This window comes from Ambystoma mexicanum, chromosome 11 (assembly GCF_040938575.1).
Source record: "Ambystoma mexicanum isolate Mex_15411 chromosome 11, UKY_AmexF1_1, whole genome shotgun sequence".
NCBI classification, from domain to species: domain Eukaryota; kingdom Metazoa; phylum Chordata; class Amphibia; order Caudata; family Ambystomatidae; genus Ambystoma; species Ambystoma mexicanum.
The window spans coordinates 1,175,606,022-1,175,630,446 of record NC_090934.1 but is presented as its reverse complement, the minus strand read 5'-3'; the positions used below and the strand labels follow the sequence as shown (position 1 = coordinate 1,175,630,446).

At 44.9% G+C, this 24,425-nt stretch overlaps 1 protein-coding gene across 4 annotated transcripts in view; it reads right to left on the bottom strand.

The window, feature by feature from the left end:
• Window positions 1-24,425, bottom strand: part of VPS13C (vacuolar protein sorting 13 homolog C) — a 5,236,720-nt gene that overhangs the window by 2,294,700 nt on the left and 2,917,595 nt on the right. For all 4 annotated transcript variants that reach the window (XM_069624493.1, XM_069624490.1, XM_069624491.1 and 1 more), the window contains one exon: window positions 22,971-23,118. In XM_069624493.1, the coding sequence (XP_069480594.1) occupies window positions 22,971-23,118 (148 nt within the window). The remainder of the gene's footprint in view (window positions 1-22,970; window positions 23,119-24,425) is intronic.

Below are 24,425 nucleotides of genomic sequence, written 5' to 3'. Positions count from 1 at the left end.
GCCAGGCTTGCAGTCGAGCACTTTCCAATGGCAGTGCTTTTCATCTCATATGGGAGTTTGCGCTCGCTTGTTGCCACGGCGCTCGGTCTTCTGAGGCCTTTGTTCTCCAGGGTGGCCATTTTGTTACAGCATTCTCTGTAACATTTCATTCCGTTTAACGCGGACAGCTTCCTTGGTGCAACATAGTTATGGCTCCTGGATATTTCATTACATGCAGCTTACTTTCCCATCAATTCGCCTGTTTTTGAAGTGCGTTTTCTGTAGGTTAGGTGGCGGGCATCATCAGGATAATAAACGGATCCTCGGGAGCTCTGGAGCAGCCCAACCTCTTACATGGCTAGTTAGCCACGCCTCCCTCTAGGACTGTTATTATGTTAATATTATTTGATGGTCATAGCTTTCTCCCATCTTCAGATTTAGGATTAGATGTGCATTTTTCAAACCCAATTGAAGTTCAATAAACATCCTTCAACTGTGGTCACTTTTGTCTTTCTTAATGTTGATACCATGCCTTCCTTACATAATACATCGCTAAAGTTATCCAGTTCGGTCAAAGCTACATACATATATCTGTGATTTGAACAGCTCTGAATCCAAGGCAAGCCACTTATTCCTGGAACCAGACTATTGGTCTTGATAAAATACATTTTTCCAAAGACATCGAAAAACTATGAAAAGGGTTCATTTCTATCTTGCAATGTTTATAAATCATGTTGTCAAAGCAATGATTTGTGCGCTGCCAAGTTAAGCATGCATAACCACTAAAGAATGTGTGAGCTGTCTAGTTAAATTGAAGTATATTTTCAAAGGCTTCATTATACACTGTAATAGAAACATTTACATTTATACACATAGCACGGCTTTGTAAATTGTAAAATGGTCAGTTTACCAATTCTCACGTTAACAAGATCCATGTTACACAAAAACTGAAAAAATTTCTACATTTAAATGATATATCATGCAATTAGAAAGTACTCATTCGTACACTAACAGTAATAAGAAACAGATGCTCAAGAGTGCATTTTTAATTGGGGGTTTTACATATTCTAATCTGAAGTTGCTTTTGTAAACACTTGGCTGTATAAATGATAGACAATGAAAAACAAAACCAACGGCATGTATAGTTTTCAGATAAGCTGGAAGCAGGGAGGAAGGGTGGCACTGATCTTGAGTTTCCAAATGTAAAGAGGTTGTGCCTAAGTTTCTGGGCTAGGCAACATAATAAATGTGTGCAGCTGATTGGATACAATTGGATCCAATTCAATACAAAATAACAGGAAGACAAGTGTAGCTGATAGAATGAATGACACCCACTTCTTAGGATTGCAAGGAAAATGGGGTTGAACAAATAAGCTGAAGGGGAGATCATAATCCTTTATAAACAAGTTGTATAACGCAGAAAGACACCTACTAAAAATGGGTACTTGCAATTCTAATGTTTAATGCTTGCTTCAGTATTTCTTGGGGAAACTAAATTACAGTGCTGACCTGTTCTGGAAACAGGAAGCAAGCAGCTTTCTGATGCCTTCACCAAGATACAGTAAACTGCTCATGGGGCTACAACTTTGCATTTGGCCAATTTTGCCAAATTATATTTTTTGACTGTCAATATTTTGGGAAGAAATATGGCATTCTAACCCATGTTTTGCAGCATATATTTTTGATTGTCCATGGTTACACTACTTAAGAGAATTGGTTAAGCGCCTACATGTGGCCTGTGCTGTCTTTTGTCTTTCTTTGGCCAGAAAAAGGGTAGCTCAAAGTACAGAGGAAGAGAGAAATCCTCTGTTGTGGGATATAAAATGCCTTACTTTTTTTATCTACTGCTCTAGATTGTCTTTAGACTGTTCTTATTTAACTGCCCATAGAACCAGTGGGCTTTTTGACAGACTTACTAACCATTTTCGTCTAATGGATTATTCAGAATTTGGTCTGTTTAATCTCACCTGTCCCCTGGTTTGCCAGTCTCCACAACTGAGTATGATTTTGGGTTTTAATGTGCCACTATGGCTAGATGCACACCTACCTACAGACACGCGTAGCTGATTGCTTCTGTGTTGCTTTAACATTTTAGAAATGGATAGAAGAGTAGGATGCTGGGTATCTACTCAACTACGTTTGGCTAATATTGGGACCTGTGTATTGTTTGGCTATACTATTTTTAATGCTCACATATCTCTATAAGAGCATACATATACACAAATGGTAAACAAGAGAGTGAAGACACTCTCAATGTGTTTCTATTCATGAGTATAAAAGATACTATATTGAAGTGCAAATACCTAATGGTTTACAGATAAAACTGTGTTGGTAAGATATTGATAACACAGAATGTTTATTAAGCAGACAAGGGACTGACCAGTTATTTTAACAAACCAGAAAGTCTTGAGAGTCTGTCTATTCAATCCCTCAAATCACATTTTTGGTCTGTTCAGGACAGTCTTTGGGAGAAGGCAGGTTGGGCCAAAACATCTGTCAGATTGTACCTCCCGTTAAGGCCAGTCAGGGGCCCAGCCCTGAATCTCACTATGGTCCCAAACACTTCCCATCCGAAGTTATTAACTAGTGCCTGGTTCAATGTCATGTGCCTTAAAAGCATTACATGCAAATGGATGGGGGTTTTCAGTACAGGTGATGGGCAATATTTATAAGGGGAAATGGAAACATTGTTGTGTTTTGTCCATTCTATAACAGCATATGTAAAAAGCTATTTCTGTAATGTGCTTAGGTCCAGCGGCCTACATCAATGCAGAGCAGCCCTCTTGCTTTTATTGTCCCTCACCACATCTAGAGTTGCCTTTCCTTGTTTCCTAAAAAAACGCATGGCACAAATGAACCATTCTTTGCTGTGAGACTGTCAAATGATATATGTCTTATACTGTTCCCGTCACTTTTATTATTTCTGTGTTCACTACCTTTTTATTATCACGTTGTGAAGATGGATAACGTTTTTAGCTTTCTAGAGCTATATATTGGGCCTCAATATGAGTGAGGCGGTGTGGGAAAAAGATGTCTAACAAAATTACTGCCATATTTACAGCTCCGCTATATTACGAGTTTGGCCCTGAAGTGGGGGATTTACCTCTAGCATCATGCTGGAGGTAAATCCTCCCACTTTCCACCAAAAAATTGCCAAAAATCGGCAGAATTACAGTGGTAGCATTTCTACCAGCGGCAATTACGACAAAATTCCCAATGGAATCCTATGGACTACAAATTAATGGGGACTAACACCGCCACACCAACTTGTAAATATGCTGGACCAAGTGACAGTAATAGTAATTCCGTTGGGTGGTATTACAGTGTATTTACTGCTGGAATACTGACCAACTTGTAATGAAGCCCATTGTGTTTTACTGCTTGTGGCTTGTTTCCTAAAAACAGCATGGCATAAAAGAACTATTCTCTGCCGTGAGGCTGTCAAATTATGATGTGAAATATGTTTTATAATGTTATCCACTTTTAATATTTGCGTGTGCATAAACCTTTATTATTGTGCTGTGAAGATTGTGTTTTTAGCTTTCTGGCGCTATAGATTGTGTTTTACTGCTGTTGTCTTGTTTTCTGTGATGTGTGAGGCATCTTCTGAATTCGAATAAACAGTTTTGACTTAGGCAAGGATGTTGAGCATTGGTTCCTAGATATTCTAGAGGTAGACAAATTGCAATTCTGCTATCAAATAGATATCCTTTCAGGTGCTCAGTGTTTGTAGTTTCTCTTTCTCCGCATGCACAGATGCAACTCTCTTCAGAATCATTGGTCTTGTACAGCATTATTGCCTGCTGTAAAACCTGGCACAGCCCAAGGGGGGCATTTAGAGCACCTTTGGGGTGGAGGTTAGGCACTGGCATACAGGGATTGATGACAATCATGACTGTTGTAGCCTTGAAAGTTGGCACTCATTGGCTGTAACTCTAGGTAGATGTGACAGCTGGCTCCCATTATATTTAAAAATCTAGGTTGCAATGACAGTTGGCATTCATAGCATTTAATGGGATCTGGTTAGCCATGACAGTTGGCATCCAGTATGTATGAAAATATGCATACCATTTAAAATATCAAGCCTCTTTTAAAAAATACCTTTTTTTTTTCCTTACCGCAAAAACATCTTTTGGGAGTTTATAAACTCTTCCTTATTTAGGTCGCGGAAGAAGGGCTAGTATGTTTTTCAAGTTGCACAATAACAGAGAAATACATCTAGAATGGCTAACCCATTACTACACTTATGTTCTTATACCTACTGAATGCTGTCAAGCAGTAAATAAATGGCTGACAGACACAGATGTTATAAATACTAATGCTAATTTTACTGTGGGAGTGTGACAACCACAAAGTCTGACTAGGGAGTCACGTTCACATTAATGAAACACATGCTGCAAAGGTATGTGGTTTAATTGAAACCCTTTGCATAAGGAAGGATATAGACCAAATGGCATTTGCACTTTACACAAATTCGAATTAGCCTTAGACCATCAAAAGTGGATTGAGGGAGAATTAAGAAATCCTGGAAATGCCTTTAGATGAACAAATTACTTAACTATGGTAAGATATTCTACTGGATGTTCTTCCAACCGATTCCTCCTCTTAGATTTATCCACAGTCTACGTGGCAGGCTCAAAATTCTTTTCAACAGCAGAGGGCGCTGTGCAGTGAGTCAGTGTTGCTCAATGGTTACCATTTTGCGTGTCCGAACTCGACATAGATGACAGTAGAAATAGCACGCAGTGCGCCCATTGCCTCAGTTCTTAAGTTTTTTCCCTCTTTCTGCACAGCCAACTTGAGAATTAAATAACTGGGATGGGTGTTGAAAGAGAGAAGTATATTACAAAAATCACCAGTCAGAGGGGTAGGCTGGGAGAGCGATGATTGTTTCCTCCCAAAGATTCCTCATCTTACATAGACTGTCATAGCAGTTATGTAGATGGAGATGGGGGAAGTGGATTTGTTTGGATTATTGATAAATATTGTACAGAACCGCACTTCAAAATAGAGCGTGCTGGCCCAACAGAGTGTCCAAGAAGTAATGCTATGAGAAAGTGTGGAGTGAGGACCAAGTTGCGGCATTGCACATGTCCTGCACTGGAACACCTCTTTGAAGAGCTGAAGTGGTGTTCACTCCTCTGGTAAAATGGGATCGTAAAACATTTTTTTTTTTAAAACAATTTTAAAACTTTTTTTAAAAATATATATTTTTTTTTAAAAAAAGGGATCTTAGGTTTTCTGGGACATTTTTTCCTGCAATGGAATAGCTTTCCGAAATGCATAGAAAGATCCAACGCAATAAAGTTTGTTTGGTCACGGCTTGACCTAGCCTATGGCCAGTATAACCAATAAACAGCTGGACATCTGACCTGACATTTGCCATCATAGAAATGAAGAAGCTAATAGCCCTTTTGGGGAGAAGACTGTGTAACTTCTCTTCATCCTTAGAAGGGTGAGGAGGTGGAAAAAAAATTGGTAAAGTTATCTTCTGTGTCAGATGGAATTCAGACATCACCTTGGGAAGGAAGGAGGGACATACCCTCAGAACTACCTTCTCCTTGAAGAATAAAGTAAATGGTGGTTTGCATGACAAGGCTTTCAGCTCACTCACTCTGCGAGAAGAAGTGATGGCTACCAAAAATAGTGTTTTTAGGGTTAATAACATGAGGACAAGAATGGAAAGGTTCAAATGGATCTCCCATTAAAAAGGTTAGTACCAGGTTCAAATTCCAAGATGGAAACAAAAAAGGGACCTGTGGGAAGTATTTGTCAGTCCTTTGAGGAATTGAATGACAATCAGCATCTTAAAGTAAGAGACTTGCTCTGGCATGCGTTTAAAAATGGATAACGCCGCCAGGTTTCCTTTAACGGTAGACACCTGCAGCCTCTGATGGGCTTGGTGCAGCAAAAAAGAAAAAACACTTCAGCTGCATTGCAAGTAAAGGCATCAATATCTTTAGCTCTACACCAGCTGCAAAACTTATTTCATCGGCAGCATTATAGTACTTTTGTTACTGGTCTTCTGGTTGAAATCAACACCTCCATCATGTCTTCCAGGAGGTTATGTTATGTTGATTTATACTGTGCACCGATACCACCCAAGGGCAGTCTCTAGGCGCTCTTGTGGCTCTGAAAGAAAGAGGATTTGGTTGGTTAGTGAGGAAAGAATGATAGGATAGGTGTCAAAGGTTTCCCCCCGGCTCACCTGAGTTCTCTTCTTGTGGCGTTCCGCGGAGGACTCCTTCTCCCGGCCGGACCGGGACTTGTATAAGTGCGCGCGAGTCGAGTCTGACTCCAGCGCAAGCGTTCAAAGTTCCAGGAAGTCGCGTATTCCAGGACGTCCAGGAAGAGGATCGAAGAAAGGTAAGAGATACTGGAACAGGGGAAAAGGGAAGAAGAATAAGGGAGTTGGCCAGGAACTTGGAAGGGTAACGCCGAGCAGCACACACACGTCGAGACACTACCTAGAGATAGCGTTGAGACGCGCAGAGGCGCGGGGGCGTGGCCCATTTATAGAACGTGCCGTGTCCGATGTACAGGCTAGTACGGAACACGGCACTGGGCACGGCCATGTTGGAAGTATCAAGGAGCACACTCTCCGTCTGGACCAGGACCAGGGAGACCAGAAGGGGCTATGTCCATGGTTCATGACAGCATGCCTCCTCCGAAATCCCGTCCCACCAGGCTTGCCAGGGTGTATGAGATGGAATCTTCTCAGCAATCGAGGGGTGTTTAGGTTGGATAGTGGTTCCCATGTTCTCTCGCTAGGAGGATAGCCTTTCCACTCAACCAGGTATTGAAGCCGACCCCGCTTGTACCTGAAGTCACATATTCTGGATACTTCATATTCCAGCTGATTGTCCACAATCACAGGACTGGGTCTGCCGGTTTTCCGGGTGGAGTGGATGTAGGGTTTGAGTAGAGAAGTGTGAAAAACTGGATGTATTCTCTTCCAGGAGTCTGGTAGCTTGAGCCGATGAGAAACAGGATTGATGATTTCTGTTATGGAAAATGGACCATAATATCGGGGGGCTAACTTGTTAGGGCGTAGATGTCGTGGTAATAGTTTCGAGGACAACCAGACCTGGTCACCAATAGAATAGGAGGGTGCTGGTCTTCTTTTGGAATCAGCATTTCGCTTAGTGCGAATCTGGGCCTTTCCCAATTGTTCCTTGGCTTCCTTGTGGATGTTGAGGAGAGTTTCAATCCAGGAATCAAGTGAAGGTACTGGAGTTGGATGTGGTAGAACTGAAGGTAACACGGAGGGATGAAAACCTTGACTGCAATAGAAGGGGCTAACGTTGATCGCTGAGTGATCTGAATTTTTATAGGCAAATTCGGGCAAGGGTATAAGGAGGGACCAATCATCCTGTACCTTGGTTGCGAAACAACGAAGATATTGCTCCAGGGTTTGATTAACACGTTCTGTGGCCCCGTTGGTCTGTGGGTGATATCCAGATAAAAGAGCCCGTTGAATCCCTAGAACACGACAGAGATGTTTCCAGAATTGTGAAATATATTGCGGTCCTCGGTCCGATATGATCTTGGAAGGGAGTCCATGAAAACGGAAAATGTGTTCTAGGAAAATTCCTGCGAGCTCTGAAGAGGAAGGAAGTTTATAGAGAGGCGTGAAATGTGCTATATGAGTAAACAAGTCTATGGTTACCATGATGGTTGTGTAACCCCGGGAAGGTGGTAATTCCACGATGAAGTCTGTAGCTATACATTCCCATGGTCTTGTTGGCAGTGTAGGTTGCAATAGAAGTCCTGCCGGTCTCTTATTGTCGTGCTTATTCTGACTGCAGACAGTACAGGTCTTGATGTACTCTTGTACCTTGCATTTCATTTCCGGCCACCAAAACTGTCTTTGTATAAGACACCACGATGTCCAGAATGAAAAGTATCATGGCAGAGAGTTATTCTTTTATGTTGAAGTTTCGGTGTGGGAATGACCAAGGCATTGTCCTTGAATAAGTATCCTTCCTTGATTCTTAAGTTCCAGGGATTCTTCCTAGAGACGTCCTTCCAGAGGTCAGAGGACTGGGTTTTGGCTCGAATCTCTTCCAAGAGGTTGATCGCTTGAGCTATAAAGATTTTGTTGGGAAACATTGTAGGATAGGTCCTATCTTCAGTGGTTAAATAGTCAGGACGCCGGGACAAGGCGTCCGCAATCACGTTTTGTGATCCAGGAACATGAGTGATTTGGAACTGGTACTGGGCGAAGAAGTAGGCCCAACGCTCCTGACGACTGTTCCTGCACTCCATAGATTGGAGAATTTGTAGATTTCGGTGGTCCGTACGGACCTGGACTGGATATCTAGCACCCAGGAGTAATTGTCGCCATTCTGTGAAGGCTTGGCGGATTGCCAACAGCTCCTTTTCCAGGACGGAGTAATGGGTTTCGCTGGTTGTTAGGGTTCTAGAGAGGTAAGCCACTGGGTGGTCCATCTTGTCCTCAAGCACCTGTTTCAAGACTGCTCCTATGGCATGGTTGGAGGCATCCGTTTCCACTATGAAAGGGCGATCTAAGTCAGGCTGAGCCAGGACGGGGGCTTGCGTGAATCTTGTCTTCAAGCGTTGAAAAGCCTTCTCTTGCGAGGAAGACCAGATGAAGGGAACATCCTTCTTCAGCAGAGCAACGATCGGTTGGACGAGCTCAGAAAAGGTAGGAATGAACTTTTGATAAAAGTTAGCAAGTCCCAAGAAAGACTGAACCTGTTTCACCGATGTAGGAGCAGGCCAGGCCAGTATGGCCTTTACCTTTGAAGGGTCCATTCCAACTCCTTCTGGGCTGAGGATGAATCCAAGGTAATGAACTGAAGTCACGTGAAAAAGACATTTCTCAAGTTTGACCAAGAGCTTGTTTTCACGGAGCCGTTGTAGTACCGCCATGACATGTTCTTCATGTTTCAAGGGATCCTTGGAATAAATCAAAATGTCGTCTAGATAGACAATGACAAAGAGAAAAAGCATGTCAGAAAACACCCTATCCATGAAACGTTGAAAAACTGCAGGGGCATTAGCTAATCCAAAGGGCATGACTAGATATTCAAAGTGACCAAAGGGCGTTCTAAAGGCGGTCTTCCATTCGTCCCCTTCCCGGATACGGATTAAGTGATAGGCACCCCGGAGGTCCAACTTCGTGAATATTACGGCGCCTCTGACAGCTTCCAGGATATCTGAAATCAGAGGCAGAGGGTACCGATCTTTGAGGGTGCACTGATTTAGACCACGGTAGTCGAGGCAGGGTCTGAGTTCCTTGGAATCGTTCTTAGGAAAGAAGAACAATGAGGCACCCGCTGGAGATTTTGAGGGTCTTATGGTGCCATTTTCCAAATTGATGTCCAGGTATTCTCGGAGGGCCTTTTTCTCCAGTTCTGAAAGGATAAACATTCTGCCAAAGGGAATTACTGCCGAGGGATCTGTCTCAATGGCACAATCTTCGGGTCTGTGAGGGGGTAAAGCCTGGACTATGGCAGTTGAAAAGACATCAGTATATCCTTGGTAGACCTCTGGGACTTGTACAATGTTGGAAACCATGAGTGAGGTTTTTTGCTCTCCTGAATGTTCAATAGCTGGTGTTAATGAGAGATCCAGGGATAAACAGTGGGACATACAAAACTCAGAGCCCAGAAACAATGACCCTGCTGTCCAATTAATGTACGGATGTCTTTGAAGCCAGGGCATACCCAGAACCATAGGGTAATGGGCTGATTTGATGATGTCGAATGTAATCTGCTCTTGGTGGTGGTTTATGGAGAGACGGACCTCTTTTGTCTGTAGGGTTATGGGTCCTGAAGAGAGAGGTCTCCCATCAATTGCTTCTACCGGCTGTTTAATGTTCCGTGACTCATATGGTATTTTATGTCTGATAACCCAGTCTTGATCAATGAAAATTCCCATAGCTCCACAGTCCACCAGGGCCAGTATGGGATAGGTCTTGTGCTTGGAGGGCGATAGAAAGGCCTGTAGCACCACCAGGTTATTCTGTCCAGGAGAGTTCAAGGATGTGATTGATGTGGAGCAGACATCTTTCTCCCGAAACCTCGCTCCATCTAGGACCGGGAGCTGGCGTTTCCCGAACGCCGTGGAGGGGCTAAAGGACATTCTCTAACGAGATGCTTGTCTGAGGCACAATACATACACAGGCGGGTGTGAATTCTTCTCATCCTTTCTTGTGGAGTAATTGGCCCACGAAAGGAGCCTATTTGCATTGGTTCGGAGTCGTTATCAGGGGTTGAGACAGGATCGTATTTCACAGTCGACTCCGGAGGGATTCGTTGAAAGGCAGTCTTAGCCTTTTTCCTTTCAGCCCTTCTTTCCTAGATACGAAAGTCTATTTGTAAGGCTAGATCTACCAAAGCCTGAAACGAACTGGGGCGAGCCACTCTGGCTAATTCATCCTTGATATCGTCATTTAGACCCCTGAGAAATAAGGTGAAACTCGCTTCAGGGCCCCAATCAGCCTCCTTTACCAGCTGTTTGAATCTGGTAACGAACGTTAGCATATCCTGGGATCCTTGCCGAAAATCAAGTAGGCGTTCCTGGGCGCTGAACACTTGTTCGGGGCGGTCAAACATAGACTTGAGCGCCTGAATAAATGCATCATAATCGTCCAGGAGGACGTCTCCAGAGTTCACTAGGGTAGTGGCCCAAGATAACGCATTCCCTGTAAGGTGGGAGATTATGAAGCCCACCTTGGCCCTGGAAGTTCAAAAATAATAGGGCTTGAATGTAAAGTGCACCAAGCAGGAATCCAGAAATCCACGTAAGGATTTTGGCGAGCCATCGTATTTATCTACCACTCCACCCAGTTTCACGCTTTCCTTATTGGCAGAGTCACGTGACAGCACTAATTGTTTCAAGGCTGCGTTTTCTGCCTTTAAGTTCTGTACCTCGGTTGTTAGCTCCTGCATGCCGCGCATGAGGTCCTGGACCACTTTCTCCATAGCGGTATCAGTGTTGATCGTTTGGCGTCTCAATCTGTCAAAGGTTTCCCCCCGGCTCACCTGAGTTCTCTTCTTGTGGTGTTCCGCGGAGGACTCCTTCTCCCGGCCGGACCGGGACTTGTATAAGTGCGCACGAGTCGAGTCTGACTCCAGCGCGAGCGTTCAAAGTTCCAGGAAGTCGCGTATTCCAGGACGTCCAGGAAGAGGATCCAAGGAAGGTAAGAGATACTGGAACAGGGGAAAAGGGAAGAAGAATAAGGGAGTTGGCCAGGAACTTGGAAGGGTAACGCCGAGCAGCACACACACGTCGAGACACTACCTAGAGATAGCGTTGAGACGCGCGGAGGCGCGGGGGTGTGGCCCATTTATAGAACGTGCCGTGTCCGACGTACAGGCTAGTACGGAACACAGCACTGGGCACGGCCATGTTGGAAGTATCAAGGAGCACACTCTCCGTCTGGACCAGGACCAGGAAGACCAGAAGGGGCTATGTCCATGGTTCATGACAATAGGTCCAGAACCAGGAGATACTGGTGTCTGAGTGTGTTGGCTTGTAGATAGTAGGTTGCATGCACTGGCTTGTTGTATCCGTACATGTAAGGTCTAATGCCTGGGATGTTGCTATGGGACTGTTTCTTATGTTGGGGCGTGTATGTGTTATATGTGTACATTGGCAGATGTTTAAGGTTGTGTGCACTGGCTGGTTGTGTCCGTACAGGTAAGGTCCAGTGTCTGCGTTTGCTTGTAAGAGTGTGTTGCTTGTGTTGGGTGTGTGTTAGCGGTATAGGTTGGCTATCCGAGTGGGCATGTATAGTGTTTGGGTGGTGTGTTTGAGGAAGTAGAAGCGAGGTAGTTAGTGCTTTGGGTTCTTCTATATGGCTAATCTACAAAGTCCTATTTGTTGTGACAAATTACTTATCTCTATAGTTCTATCTAAGTGTGATGGATGGTTAATGTTCACAGCTCTATCTAGAAGTGATGCATGGTTGAACTTCATAATTCTATCTAGATGTGATGCATGCATAAACTTCATAAATCACTAAGTGTGACGCATGGCCAAACTTCATAAACCTCTCTAGGTGTGACGCATGGGTAAATTTCGCTTGGACAGAAGGTGAACTCCAAATTGGAGGCACAACAGTAAATGCAAAACACCTAGATTTGAGATATCTGGATAGAGGGATAATGCCTAAGTATGGGACACAACAGTAGAATGAAACCACCTAAAGGTTGGTACACAGCAGTGATAGGAATACTATTTAGTAGCTGGCTAATTTTGGTTTGCTATGTTATATAGATAAAAAAAAGTGGCAGGGATTTTTGGAATATAGTGATTGCTGTACTCCCCACCCAGACCACACTTACCTTGTCAGTCCCAATATTTATATCTTAACCTCTTAGAAACCAAGCATGATGGTTCTGATTCCTGGGTGAAGAAAACAGACTCCCCTCTTGCGAGAGTAGGTCCACTCTCTGGATAAGACGGAATGGAGGGCAGACCGACATGTCTAGAAGGTCCGGGTACCACGTCCTCCTGGCCCAATCCGGAGAAATCAGGACCATAGACTTCCCAAACTTAATCTACCTCCTGACGACATGAGGAATGACGGGGACTGGTGGGAACGCAAAAAGGAGTGGAAACTCCCAGTCTACTACGAACGTGCCCCCCAAAGCTCCTCTCTGAGGAACTTCCCTGGAGTAGATCAGGTCGCATTACTTCCTGAGCTAATTCCCACTCGTGGGAGATGATGCTCTGCCTGCTCAGAGCATTTGCCTTCCTATTCACTAGGTGAAAAGCAGATAGAGAGATCCTGTTTTTTAGTGCCCAAATCCACAGCTGCATTGCCTCCCTGCATAGTGGTAGTACCCTACACCATCTCCTTTGTTAAGGTAATGTATGGCCACTGTGTTGTTTGTCATTATCAGGACATGCTTCCCCTGTACGGAAGGCAAAAAGGCCATCAGCGCAAGCCTGATTGCCCTCAGCTCTAATAGGTTTATGTGCAGTCTTGATTCTGATGGGGACCAACATCTGCTGATCGCACATGTGAGCTCCCCATCCCATGAGTAGATTCTGTGAATACTGTTATCTCCGGCCAGGGTTGTGTGAGATTGGCATCATTGAAGGAGAGGCAGACAACAGATTTAATGTGTGACAAAAGGCTTTTTATTAAAGAAAAGGTCAGGATGAAGTAAGGTCTAAGTCTGTGTCAGTAGGTTCAACTGAAAAGTCTCTCAGTGTCAAAAACCTATACTTGCCCTCACTACTAAGATAAAACAATGATACTGTGTTGGAAGCGGCTGCTAACAGGAGAGCTTGCTGAGCAGCAGTGCGGCAGTGCGGCTTGACAGGCTTGTTGACACATTGACAAGTTCTTTCCTCTAAGGTTCCAGTGATGGCGGCAGCAAGAAAGCTGTGAGCGGAAAGCTCTGTGTCCTGCCACTAGTATTTGGCATTCAGTGTCTCGGGCTGAGTTTTTAAATGCCTAATTCGGGCGGAGAGAAGTTACTGCTGTGGTGGCAAGTTGTTGTCTGCAGATTTACCAACGCTCACTTCCAGGTAACATTTGGACGATGTGAGTGTTTGCAGAGCCACTGTGCCACCTAGACTTGCTGCTGCTGTGTGACCTTCAACATGGGGCAAGCTCATTAACCCAGGTTGCGGCGGTGAGCGCATTCTGCACCCCGTCGGGGCCCAAGATCAGCAGGTGGGCTAAGGCTGGATTCTGGGCCCGCGCTTGAGATTTAGTTAAATTCAGTGTGTGAAGCAGTGTGTTCGGTGTGTGTGCAGGCTGTGGCAGCGGTGGAGGATTTGTCCATTGTACACTTATGTAACAGTCTTTGGCACGCTGCAGCGAACCGTGAACAGTTTCCTTTATGGTGCCATTCTAGCCTTAGCACCGCCTCATTTTCAGAGTTTCTTTTTTTATTTTTATCACATATTTTATTGGTATTTTGTAAAGACTTATACACATTATCAACTACCCCCCGCCCACCCCAACTCCCTTCTCCCTCCCCCTTATACCCTCGGGAGGTGGTCTTCAGGTGTTCTTCTTGCCTCGGATTTTCTTCTTTCTTCGGAGTGATTACATTTAAAGTATGTCCAGGATTTCTATGTTGTGTGGGCACCATTGGAGCATGCAGACGCTTTGTAGTTAAGACAGTATATTTTGTCCCAATCCATCAGGAGTGCCTCTGGCGTTCCTTGCAACTTGTATGTCATCCACTCCAAGGAGACAAATCTACATACTTTTTGAAGCCAGTCAAAAATTGTGGGCGGGTTTGTTTTCTTACAATGCTGGGCTATCGTCAGCAATGCTGATATAATTAGTGTCATTACTCCCCTCTGTTGTACTTTGGAGTAGACCCTTTGCTTGGGTTCACACAACCCCGCCTTAGCATAATTGTTCCTAATTGGGTTTTAACTTCCCTCAGAATTGTTGCAGGCTCGGGCAGTCCCACCAGATAGGTCTCCAGTCTCCTTTTGCCGTGCATCCTCTCCAGCATTTGTCACCGGTGGTAGGGTACATTGGCCCTCATTACGACCCTGGCGGAGGTCCATGGTGCAATTTGCACCATGGACCATGGCGCAGAGCTGCCAACACCGCCATGGGGGTTGGCGGACTTACCGCCCCATTCCGAGGTTGGCGGGGCGGTAAGTCCCCAATCCCCATTTACCCTTCCCCATTCCCATTTTTGCCCCATAGGGTATAATGGGAGTGGGGAAGGCGTTAATTACGCCACCGTAAATTACGGTGGCGTAATTAACAACAAGTCCCGTAGCGCCATGGATTTTTCCGCCTGCAAAAAGCAGGCGTAAAAATCACCATGGCGCTACGGAATGTCGTAGTCTGGCGGAGAGGTACGCCATGCATTACGCTGGCGTAAACCCCTCTCCGCCAGGGTCGTAATGAGGGCCATTGTGTTGAGTCTCTCTGGAGTGTAGTGCCATTGTACTAGTACTTTCTGCCACATCTCTCTCATTTGGATGGACCGCGTTAGTTTCAGGATTTTATTCCACACATGCTCCAATTGGCGTCATATTGGAGGTGTGTACAATGTTGCAACAACTATGAAAGTTACCCATAACACATTAAGTGTGTAAATTGAATAAGCGAGGATGACAAGTATGGAAATGGATGGTAATAGGTTTTTATTGTTTTTACAGATGATGTCTCTCACTCCATCTATTCTGAAGCAAGACATATTTGATGCTTTGCTTATGTCCTGATGAAGGTTGGATCAACATAAGGGCAATAGACATTACACCCTGAACAACCGACCGAAACACGTGTCGACTGATATTAACTGTGTTGTACACAGATAGACACACCTGTAATAAGGAAAAAGGGAAACAAACAGTGTGTTAATAATATTATATGGTCATATAGGTGATGCTACCATGTTTTGATCTAGTAAAGAGAGATTTCTGGTATGAATGTATGAGAGTGTATGGCTGATGGAGTCATTGTGAGCATTTTTATACGCAAAATTGTAAAAATTAAATAAAAACAGTGTCTGAGTAAAAGATTGGAGTTAGAATATATTGTCATCCTCGATCTATTGGTCCAGTGTGTGCTTTATAATTACTGTATCTTTACCTGGAGGACCATAGATTAGTTTCAGGTACCCATTATTTGTTTTTAATTGTGTTCATCCCCCTGACATTGTATGTGAGGATTTTTAACAGATTCTGATTCCCTTTAGCCATGGTCCATTATAGGGAACTGATCGCTTTCCTGATACTCTTCTCCGACTATCCTTCCCTACTGGCCCTCCCTGGTCCCTCCCCGGTCCCGCCACCCTTCCCTTCTACCTACTCCCTATAGCCCCCCCTTCCCTCCTCCCTACCCCAACTTCCCCATTTCCCTGAGGTGGGGCTAGTTTCCTAGGTGCACTCGGACAATGTGTCCTTAGTGCCTGGCCCCTTGTCACCCTCAGGTTCAGTTTGTGGGGGGTCCTAAACCCCACTACGCATTCCAACATCACACTTCCTCCTTCTCCCCTGGGCCTTAAGTTTTAAGTGATTCCGGCTGGGTCCCCGCCCCTTTGCTATGGAGTAAATGATTCCATGCCTCCCGCATTTACTTATGTTTTGTCAGGGAGTGTGCCGACTTCATTTTCTCCTCCCTCCTCTGTTCTTCCTTGCAACAGTGTTCCAGCCTTCCAATTTGTTGAGGATGTTCATTTTCCCTCTTATCCGGTCCTGCTCGACCCCATCCTCCTGGTGGATGCCTAGGATTTGTTCTCCTTCCTCGCATGACATTATCCTATGTTGTCTCCCTTCCCAAGTGAATAGGAGACCAAACGGGAAGGTCCATTTGTAGCGTACTTGGTTGGCCATTAAGTGTTGGCCTACTGGGAACGTGTTTCTTCTCTTCAGGAGCATGGATTGGGCAAGGTCTTAATATAGTTGAACTTCTTGGCCATTGATTCGCAGCGGGCCTGCCATTCTGGCCTTCCGTAAAATCCGCTCCTTTTGAGTGTAAAACGATATTGCTCCCAGCACGTCTGTCGGGCGTGCCCCTATTTCGGGCTGTCTTCTTGGCCCTACACGATGGAGTTTGTCTATCTGGACCCATGTGACGGTTTCTTTTGATATTATTTTGGCACAGAGCTGGAGAACAGTGTATTGTAAGTCTTTACCCTCGACTGTTTCAGCTAGATTTTTTATTCTTATGTTTGATCTTCTCGATCTGTTTTCCAGATCCTCACATCAGAGTTCGAGATTGTTGGAGATGCGTGCGAGTTGTTCCAGCACTTCATCCGATTTCTGAGTTTCGTCCTCTATTTGTTACACTACTTTTTCTAGCGTGCCCCTCCTCCCTTCCAGTTTTTCAATGTCTATTCTGACCTCCTGAAGGGATTGCTTCTTATCTTCCTTTAGTGCCTAAAATTGTTCCTTTACGGGAGAGCAAAAATTGGTTCTGGAGTTCTTTGAAGCAATTTACATGTCAGTTTTGGTCATGGTATTGTCTCCCATGTCTTGCAGGTCCTGGGCGGGAGTTTCCCGTGTAATGTCCCCACCGTCGCGTTGTCGTCGTGCCCTCCGCACTCCAAAGCTGTTCCAGGCTTTTGGCCCGTTTCCCTTGAGGGGAGGATTGGGCTTGGGTCGTGGTCTTCACTCTAAATTTTAACATCAATGCTAGTGCTGCCGCTCTGTTGTCTATATGAGACGCCCTGTTGTGTGGTGTCCAATATAGTGAGTGGGTCTCTCTTCACCTTTTAAGTTTAAGTGCGCCGGGGGCACGTGGTTGTCTGCCCGCTCTTCTCGTCTTCTTAGTGGCTGGGTTTATTCTGTTATTTTGGGGAAGGTTATCTCCTGTCCCTCCTGAGACCTCCACTGCACTTGTGGTCTGCCGTGGTCTATATCCTATAGTTGGTGATGTGCGTTGGTAGGGTGGGGGAGCTGTGCTTTGTTTCCTACCCCAGTTCTGCTGTGGGCTTTGTACAGTGCTTTAATGGTTTCCCATTTTGTCGGTCCCCTCTGCCTTTTGTTTTGCCCCCTGGATTGATGGCCCGTTTTTTTCTGGTTTTTAAAGGAATATTAGACAAGTCTTAAGTAAAGCCCCACTTATTTTCAGACAGCGGTGAGCGCTTAACATAGATGGCACTCTAATAGTTCGTTTTAAGAAGGGAGAGAAAAGCAGAGAAAAAATTGAAACAGATCCCAACACTTTTACAAGAACATAACAAGAGAGGAAGGCAAGGTAAAACCGTGAAGTTAGAGTTCAAGAGGCCGAATCCACTTTCAGAGGATCCAAACGAAATGTGTCCAAGGTCACACGGTTGCAGTGCACAAAAGTCTTGTAAAGGTTCAAAAAGGAGTTGAACCACAGAAAGGGACCAGTTAGAGGGTCAAGGCTGCCAGCCCAGTCCAGAAGGTTAAGGAGTTATTATTACCTTGTTGCAATCTTTAGAAAGGGAGGCCTGGCGGACACGGTACCTTAAAGTGGTGAGAACGCTCCAGCAGGGGCAGTTGTTCCTGGCAGCGGATGCAAGTCGGTTCTTCGTCCGGGGGAAGAGAGGATCTCGCCGTGGAGGAAGACAGGAGTCCGTTGCACTGCCAGGGAAGAAACCAGCCGCAGAGTTTCTCAGGTACAAGGAGCAGTCCGTTGATTCGCGGTTCAGTGGTGAGTGGCTATCCGGCTGCCGGGGTGCTTGGCACGGGCAGTTCGACCACAAACCGGGCTGGGGTGCGAAGAAAGAAAGGTAAACTGGTTGTGCCCACCAGTCAGGGGAAGAAGCCTCTCCAGCCGGGAGATCTTCTCTGTCGTCAGGAAGTGGTGAGTCGGTTCTGCAGGGCTCCACCGGTGGTGTCGTCGTGGTAGGTTGGCTCAGCTTCTCCCTCGTCGGATTCTCAGGTCCTGTGGCGACTTCTGAAGTTCCAGTCCCCAAAGCCCTGCTTTTATGCAGAAAACCCCCATTCACTCAGCCTAGCTGTCACTCAAACATGCTAAGTGGTGAGCCGGCCGGCTCACCACTTGGGCCAATCACACAAGAGTGAGACCTGAGTTACCAAGGTAACTCGGTCAAGGGTGCCTAAAACCCCCTCCCACACCCCCTGTGGTACCCAGACAGAGTGGCACCACTTTTGGAGGCTTCTGTGGAGAAGCCCGCCAAAAAGTGGAACAAAGGGCTCGACTTGGGTTGGAGTCACAGAAGAGAACACAAACGCCATTTTAGAATCGAGTCTTGGCAAAAAATACCAACCGGAGAATTAATATTAATTAAATAAACCGGCGGTATGTACGAGGCTATGAGAATTAAATAATTAAAGTTGGTAGCCTCCAACAATGGGAAAATCCCATAGGAAAATATTTGCGGTCGAATATAAAAAGTAGTTTCCACTGCCACCAGCCAAAACTCGATCAGGGGGGACGGAGACGTGCCCCCTCGACTAACAGACCCCGGGGCAGTCGAATTGTCCCGACCAGTACGTCCACAATATGATGGTTTGTATTGGTTTCTGTTAATAATTTGGGACTAGCAAAGCCAATGGTGACTTTACACGCCCTGGGAGACAGTAGTCAGTCCCAGGGTATGGAGTCTATGGTGGGGTGTCACTATGACACCCCTGTGTTACTGCACGGAGGGTGCTGTCTAACACACATAGGAAAAACACATGAAACCCTATGGAGTAAAGGACCCCACAGCCCATAAAACACATTACCAGTCAAAGGAATACCATTAATCATGTCCAAGAGTGGGAGGAAAAATGTCTCACTCTTGGCAGGAGGAAAAAAACAAACTCCAGAAATCCAGCAAAGCTGCTGGGGGACTCACTAGGTTAGGAAATTCAGCCTAAAGAGAGAATTCTCCCAAACAACATCATTGCCCCTGTCATTAGGGTACGTATGAAGCCTGCCAAATAGTGCAATTCCTGGTATGACTCTGATCTGGCAAGTGAAGAGCATCAGAACAGAAATGGGTGGCCTCAGGTGCACCCTCTGACAAACTGGCCGGTCTCCTTCTTCAAAGGCAATATAGACTCTGCATCTGGTCCAAGAAAAGAGTCCATATTCAAGCCTGCATCTCTGCGGCATCTAACAACACGGCCAAACTTTTCAAAGTCTGCAAGCAATTGGCCAACCATTCAGCAACCCCATCTGCCACTGCACCCACCCAAGCCCTTTGCTCGTCACTGGCAGCACATTTCACCAACAAAATCTTGGACATCCTTTCCTCTCTCACTCCTTCACCCCGCCCATGCACCAACATCCTCCAGGCTCCCTGCGCCCTCCCACACTCCTCCCTCTCTTCCCTTTCCTGCTTTTTCTTCTGTCACACCTGAGGAGGTCACTAGTCAAATCCGGTCAATGAAAGCCTCTTCCAAACAGGTGGATCCATGCCCTTCCAAAACTATCAAGGACAACATTGACACTCTAGCTCCAGCCTTGGCGGATCTCTGCAACCTAACTTCACCTCTGGACCCTCCTCTCTCGAACACTCTCTGGTGCACCCACTACTCAAAAACCGTTCTGTCGACCCTTCTATCCCAGCAAACTATCGCCCGATTTCCATCACTCCCTTCCTGGGCAAACGACTGGAGAAGTTGGCCATCTCTCAGCTTACTCCCCACAGTGAATCTGTTGGTTGTCTCCATGATCATCGGTCTGGCTTCAGAGCATCCAGATGCACGGAAACTTCTCTCCTGAACACCCGCAAAGACCTGGTCTCAAATCTTGATACAAACTCTCCTTCTGTCCTCATTCCCCTTGACTTCTCCTCTGCATTCGACACAGTAAACCATAACACCCTGATCGATCGTCTCTGTGATACCCTGGGCATCATTGATCAGGCCCTTGCTTGGCTTACCTCCTTTCTTTCCGACCGACTATCCCAGGTGGAACCCGGGCCCTTTCTCTCTGCAATCACTCTCTCTACTTGCGGGGTCCCGCAGGGTTCTAACCTATCCCCCTGGTTTTTCAATATTTACATGGCCGCCTTTGCCCACAGGATCTTTTCCTTCACTTCCAACTTTCAGTGTTAGATGGATGACACTCCGCTCTCCTTCAAGCTACCCTCAGACTCTTCTTCCTCCTCGCTCATTCATGACTGTCTGTACGCAATTCAGTCCTGGTGTGCAGCTAACAACCTCTGCCTCAATGCCAGTAAGACAGAGATTGCTCTCATTGGGACCCCTGCTCCGGTGTTCCCGCTCGCACTCTAGCCAGCCTCCCTTGGCCCTGCGTCCACACCCACCAGTGAAGCAAAAAATCTGGGGTTCATTTTCGGTTCCACTCTGTCCTTCTCCTCACACATCTCAGACATATCCAAAAAATCTCACTACCAGCTGCACCTCTTCCGAGGTATCCTACCGTTTCTCACTTTCTCCCAGAGACTCATTGTCTCCAGAGCTCTGGTTCTTTATAGACTTGACTACTGTAACAGTCTCTTTCTCAATCTCCCTACTTCTACAATCCAACCTTTACAACTTATCCAGAACAGAAGCACAAGACTTATCCTTGGCCTCAAGCCCAGGGGCTGCATCTCTCCAGCACTGAATTCCCTCCACTGGCTCCCCATGGCTGCAAGAATCAGGTACAAGACGATCTGCATTGTTTACAAGGCTTTCTGGGGCCGGGGCCCACACTATTTACAACACACTTTTCCAAAATACACTCCCTCTCAAGCACTCCCCTTTATCCCCTCTACCTGCACTCCCACACTATCTTTTAACGCACTTGAACACCCAGAAATGTAGTCAGGCTTAGTGCTCTTATTATTATTGTATATCATCCGGAATTCTCCAAGGCCTTATGAATGATTGTATCCCATGTCCTCCCCCGTCTTGGAGCGCTTTGAAGCACTCGTTTTGTGACTAAGCGCTTTATAAATAAACAACACCATACCATACGAGCTTTCATTGTCAATAAGGTTATTGGAATTCTTTAAAGTTGTTCTTAAAGATTCTTAAAGGGAATGCATTGAGTGTGATTTTAAAGTAATGTCAAAATCATGTGATTTTATGTTTTCTATACTATTAATGATATGGAGTATCTGTAGCTGTATTTAAGAAATTTGAATTTATTAATGTCGTGTATCTTATATTTTAAAGCCTCTTAAATTATTAATGTGAAAGATTTATATTGATGTGTGAAAAGTTCAGTTTTGTTCTAAAACAAACACAATAATAAAATAAAAACAATGTGTAGGGATGTCAACCATATACCAAAACAGTGTTCTAAACAAAGTTCTGAGCTATTTCCAGTTCAAGCTTATTCTTCAGCTTTTTTCCCCCCAATGTCAATAAGTTTGACTCAATGTTCAATATACCTTTGTTTGGACGTGAAAAAATACAGTTCTGCACTTTTGCAAAGGTCAGGATGCCCTTCCCCCAAGTTCAACACAGCTCCAGGGCAAAAATTCTCAGGGCTCCCTTCCCCAAGTTTAACATCAAAAGGATAACATAAAAAATATTCTTGAAAGTTTGTCTTTCCACTTGATTTCCTCAATTCTTTATAACTCAGGTCTCCCTTCCCCAAGCATGGTATTCACCAATAGTTGTTTTCCTTCTTTCACCACAGCAAACTTCCTTGTTGGCACATAGGGGGGTTCTCTGACCTTGGTGCAGTTTTAGACCACACGGTCCACCCATTACAGGCCACGCAACCAGGAACTTCCAGGTCTCATTGTGAAGTTCAATATTCAGCCAAACAAGTAGTTTCTCAAATGCAGCTTCACAACTTTAACATATGAGCGGTTTCTCAATCTTGATTACACTTTATATTCAGAGCCTTTAATTCGAATTAGCTTTCTATTCTCTTTCTGTCGATTGTTCAATAAATGAAGCTTATCTTATTTCATTCAGTCACTCAGTTTAGCTGTCCATAAATGCTCCTTTCACTTATATGAATGTATCTTGTTTTCTTTCTTTCAATTAGGTATTCAATAAAGGTAGTTTTGCTTGTTTTATTCAGTTCAGCATTAAATAAAGGTTGCTTTGCTTTTTTCATTCAGTTCAGTATTCCAATTAAAGTAACTTCACTTGTTTCATTGACCACTACTTGTGAGCAGAGGAAACAAGTTATACTGCCCAGTAGAAGTCTTCAGGAAGGGAACACCGAGAACCAAAGAATTGGAGAGTGTTTATCTTGGGGAAGGGAGTCCCAAGATCACAGTGTTGTATGAACTTGGTTACATTTTTACTTCGGGAATGGAAATCCAAGACCTTCGTTTGGAATGCGAACTGTGATACATGTGAATCGACAGAAGTTAACTTCAGAATGTGATCAAGCCTCTTTGAAACAAAGTCACATTGGAATACATTGTATTTGAACACATATTTGGTTGAGAACATTTCCCCAGTAGATTCTGTTGTAGTTGTGAAGACAAGCATAGGTTCTGACACAGACAGAGCTTCCTGACCCTTAATAAAGTTTTCTTTAGAAATATATATCTGTTGTCTGTGTCATCTATCTTGATACCATGGTCTGTCTCACAATGGTCACAGTGAGAGAACATGTTACCAGCACTTTTTATAATGCACAGTTCATTATTTTTCTGAACAAATTCTATAAAACAAAAGGTACATACTCGCATGGGCTTTAGGTCTCCTTTGATAGCCGTTGCAGGAATTTGTGGATACCAAGCTGCTGCCAAGTTACGGCATAGGGATAATTGCATATTCACTGGCTGCAAAATCTCAAGATCGGGCTGTGTAGAACCATTCTGTAAGATTGTTCTATAAAAAAAGATGTAGGTTTAAAAAACCAACAGAGCAAATGATATATACTGCAATAAGAAAACAGTTATAAAACAGTATTCATCAAAAAGAGAAAATGGAGGGATAATATTGAAGGGTGAAGGTGATTCTGCATTGCAGTGGATTATCCAATGCTGTGGATGATGAACTTAAAACATGTTCACACCTAGGGCACCAAAGACAATTGCTCAGTGACCTTGGGTATATCTTCCATAAGAACAAGTTACTTCTTACCTTGTAACGTTCTTTCGATGGGATGTTCCTCCGACGTATTCCTTATCTTAGATATCTCCTTCCAGCTCTGCTGGCCTCGGAAAATTTTTCTCTAGAGGGCGCTGCGCGTCGACGTCCGCCGAGTCGATGTCCCTCGACAGCAGCCGTATCGACGTCGACGTCATCCTGCCTATAAAGGCCGCGCGCAGCGTCCGTTGCTCAGTTCCGTTTTGTAGCCCACAGTATTTCTGTCTGGACTAGACTAATCACCCTGAAGGAGCGTAAGCTGAAACAACAAGGGAAGTAGAACTGCGGGGATGGATGGGAGGGTCGATAAGGAATACGTCGGAGGAACATCCCATCGAAAGAACGTTACAAGGTAAGAAGTAACTTGTTCTTCGAAGGGATTGTGTCCTCCGACATATTCCTTATCTTAGATAGACTCCCATAGCAGTATTCTATTATTGGAGGTGGGAGTACTGACTTCATGTTGCCTTCTATTGATGGATAGAGTGCAATACTGCCCTTCCAAACCTAGTCTCTTGACTGGAGGAGGAATCCAAGTTGTAAAATCGTGTAAAGGTATGGACGGACGACCATGTGGCGGCCGCACAAATGTCTTTAACCGGCTCTCCTCTTTTGAGGGCCGATGAAGCTGCAATACCTCTGATCGAATGAGCCCTAAGGTTTTGAGGGGGCTCTTTTCCTGCCAGTTTATAACATTCCAAAATGGCTAGAATGATCCATCTGGAAATGGTCTGCTTAGTTATCGGTAACCCCAGCTTGTGACCTGTGTAGCCTACAAACAGCTGGTCTGCTTGTCTTATCCTGGCCAGTCTACTGATGTAAACACTTAAAGCCCTTCTAGGGTCCAGCCTGTGTAACCTCTCTTCCTCTTTCCCCGGATGAGGAGGAGGATAGAAAGATGGCAGGGTAATCTTCTGAGTGATATGGAATTCAGAAACCACCTTTGGGAGGAAATTAGGCTTCACTTGCAGGACAACTTTGTCTTTGTGAAAGATTGTATGAGGGGGTTTACAAGAAAGAGCTTGTAACTTGCTCACCCTTCTAGC